Source organism: Alosa alosa, chromosome 23 (genome assembly GCF_017589495.1).
Source record: "Alosa alosa isolate M-15738 ecotype Scorff River chromosome 23, AALO_Geno_1.1, whole genome shotgun sequence".
Classification (NCBI taxonomy): Eukaryota; Metazoa; Chordata; class Actinopteri; order Clupeiformes; family Clupeidae; genus Alosa; species Alosa alosa.
This window is the reverse complement of record NC_063211.1, coordinates 1,303,021-1,305,520: the sequence shown is the minus strand read 5'-3', so window position 1 is coordinate 1,305,520 and position 2,500 is coordinate 1,303,021. Positions and strand designations below refer to the sequence as shown.

Sequence of the window (2,500 nt, the reverse complement as noted above, 5' to 3'; positions counted from 1 at the left end):
GTCAAAGATGTAGTTGATGCAGTTCCGTACGACCTCTAACCGGCGCGCACTATTGGCCAGCACATTCCCATTGCGGTCCACAAAGTCCACTGCACACACAACCAGACAAAACACACACTCATCAACACCACAGACACACAACCAGACAAAACACACACTCATCAACACCACAGAGTCTACTGCACACACAACCAGACAAAACACACACTCATCAACACCACAGAGTCCACTGCACAGACAACCAGACAAAACACACACTCATCAACACCACAGAGTCTACTGCACACACAACCAGACAAAACACACACTCATCAACACCACAGACACACAACCAGACAAAACACACACTCATCAACACCACAGAGTCTACTGCACACACAACCAGACAAAACACACAGAGTCCACGGCACAGACAAAACACACACTCATCAACACCACAGAGTCCACTGCACACACAACCAGATATTCCCATTACACTACAAAAGACACACTCATCAATACCACAACCAGACATTCCCCATTACATTTCAAAACACACACTCATCAATACCACAACCAGAGATTCCCCATTACACTTCAAAACACAAACTCATCAACACCACAGTTTATCAACAATCAATTTCAAACTGTAAATCACATTCTACTATATGCAAAAGTAGACAGTCAGCACAGATATGAATAAACATTAATATACTTCATATATTAAATATACTTCATATTATATATGAATAACCTTTAATATACTTCATATATTAAATATACTTTAGGGGGCGTTCACAGTGACATGTGCTTTTCTCCTCCAGAGCGCGGGGACGCCAAAGCAGTGAGTGTTAAAAGCATGTGAGGTAGAACCTGATTGTGTACATGTTGTTGCTATGATACACAATATTTAGCTAAATCACTACCTTCATGACTTACCCTACTGGTCAAATGTTTGGGGTCACTTCCACAAAATGTTTTTAATCAGGGCAGCAGTTTTCAGATTACATAATTGCAAAAGGGTTCTCCAATGTTTGCTCAGTTAGCCTTTTAAAATGATATCAGTTTAGTAAACAGAATGTGCCATTGCAACATTGGATGCTGATAATGGTTGCTGATAATGGGCAATCTAGATAGATGCATTAAAGATTTCTTTCTACAACAGTCGAGAACCCTTTTGCAATTATGTAAGCACATAAATGTAATCTAAAAACTGCCGACCTGGTCAAAAAAACAATGCAACTGATCTCAGCTGGTATTCTGTCTATAATGAATGTTAGACATTTCTAAAGTGACCCCAAACTTTTGAACGGCCATGTAGCTAAGGAGGGCAGCTAAGTACGACCCATTGTTGAAAAAACACTTGAATTATTTTTAAGTTTGAGCAGCTTGTGTTTTCAGAAGCCTCACTTTTTTTTGTGCTTGCGCCCTGCTTTTATAAATGCGAGGCACGGTTGGAACGGTCAGTCGCACCATTCCATGTTGGAACGGTCAGTCGCACCATTCCATGTTGGAACCAGAGCCTTTATATCTATATAGACCCTTTCAACAATAAAAACAAAAACAATGCTTGAACGTTCTATTTGGTTCCCAATCTACTTCCTCTGCATTAAGATAACATATGGAATGTTAAAAAGGAAGTCTTGTGGGGCCAACTATGATGCTGAGAATGGAACTCTCTTGAAAGGGTCTATATCTTTACATGGCTACACGGTACCTTTACATGGCTCTGGTTGGAATGGTCAGTCGCACCATTCCATGTTGGAACGGTCAGTCGCACCATTCCATGTTGGAACGGTCAGTCGCACCATTCCATGTTGGAACCAGAGCCTTTATATCTAACTATGCCAACTAGCCAACTATGATGCTGATAATGGAACTCTCTTGAAAGGGTCTATAAGCAGATTAAACACTGCTTATCATCATGCTCACCCTCCCTCTCTCTCTTTCTTGCTCTCTCTCTCTCAATCTCTCTCTTTACATGGCTACACGGTACCTTTATATGGCTCTGGTTGGAATGGTCAGTCGCACCATTCCATGTTGGAACGGTCAGTCGCACCATTCCATGTTGGAACATCAGTCGCACCATTCCATGGGGAAACAATTGTATTTGAGTGCCTGGAGGTGAAAACCACCAACTCCAGCCACAGGACCAACTCCAACTACATTTATAGAGTAACAATAACAAATAACCCCTAATAAACTCAATCTCCCATCAGCCCCTTCTCCCTCCCCCCACACCCACCCAGTGGTGGACCGGAGGGCACCATGGCCTTGAGTTCAGGCCGGACGACAGGCGGGGCGCTCTTGAGCTTGGCGTTGGCGTGGTCGATGAACAGCTGCACGGTCACCTCGTCCAGATGGGGGAAGCAGCAAAGTAACATTGAAGGGCCCGAGACTTCGTCAAAATTAGGCCCGGGCCTTTGTGCATGGCACAGCAGGGATGCAGGTTCTCCTGGGGGGGAGGAAGAAGGGTCAGTCATAATATCTACCCGTGTGTGTGTGTGTGTGTGTGTGTGTG

At 43.7% G+C, this 2,500-nt stretch overlaps 1 protein-coding gene across 1 annotated transcript in view; it reads right to left on the bottom strand.

Annotated features, from left to right (window-relative positions):
- sbf1 (SET binding factor 1) overlaps positions 1 to 2,500 on the bottom strand; it is an 85,935-nt gene that overhangs the window by 33,666 nt on the left and 49,769 nt on the right. Inside the window, 3 exon segments of the mRNA XM_048235618.1 lie at positions 1 to 89; positions 2,225 to 2,399; positions 2,402 to 2,434. The exon segment at positions 1 to 89 is cut by the window's left edge and continues 24 nt beyond it. Coding sequence (XP_048091575.1) covers positions 1 to 89; positions 2,225 to 2,399; positions 2,402 to 2,434 — 297 coding nt within the window.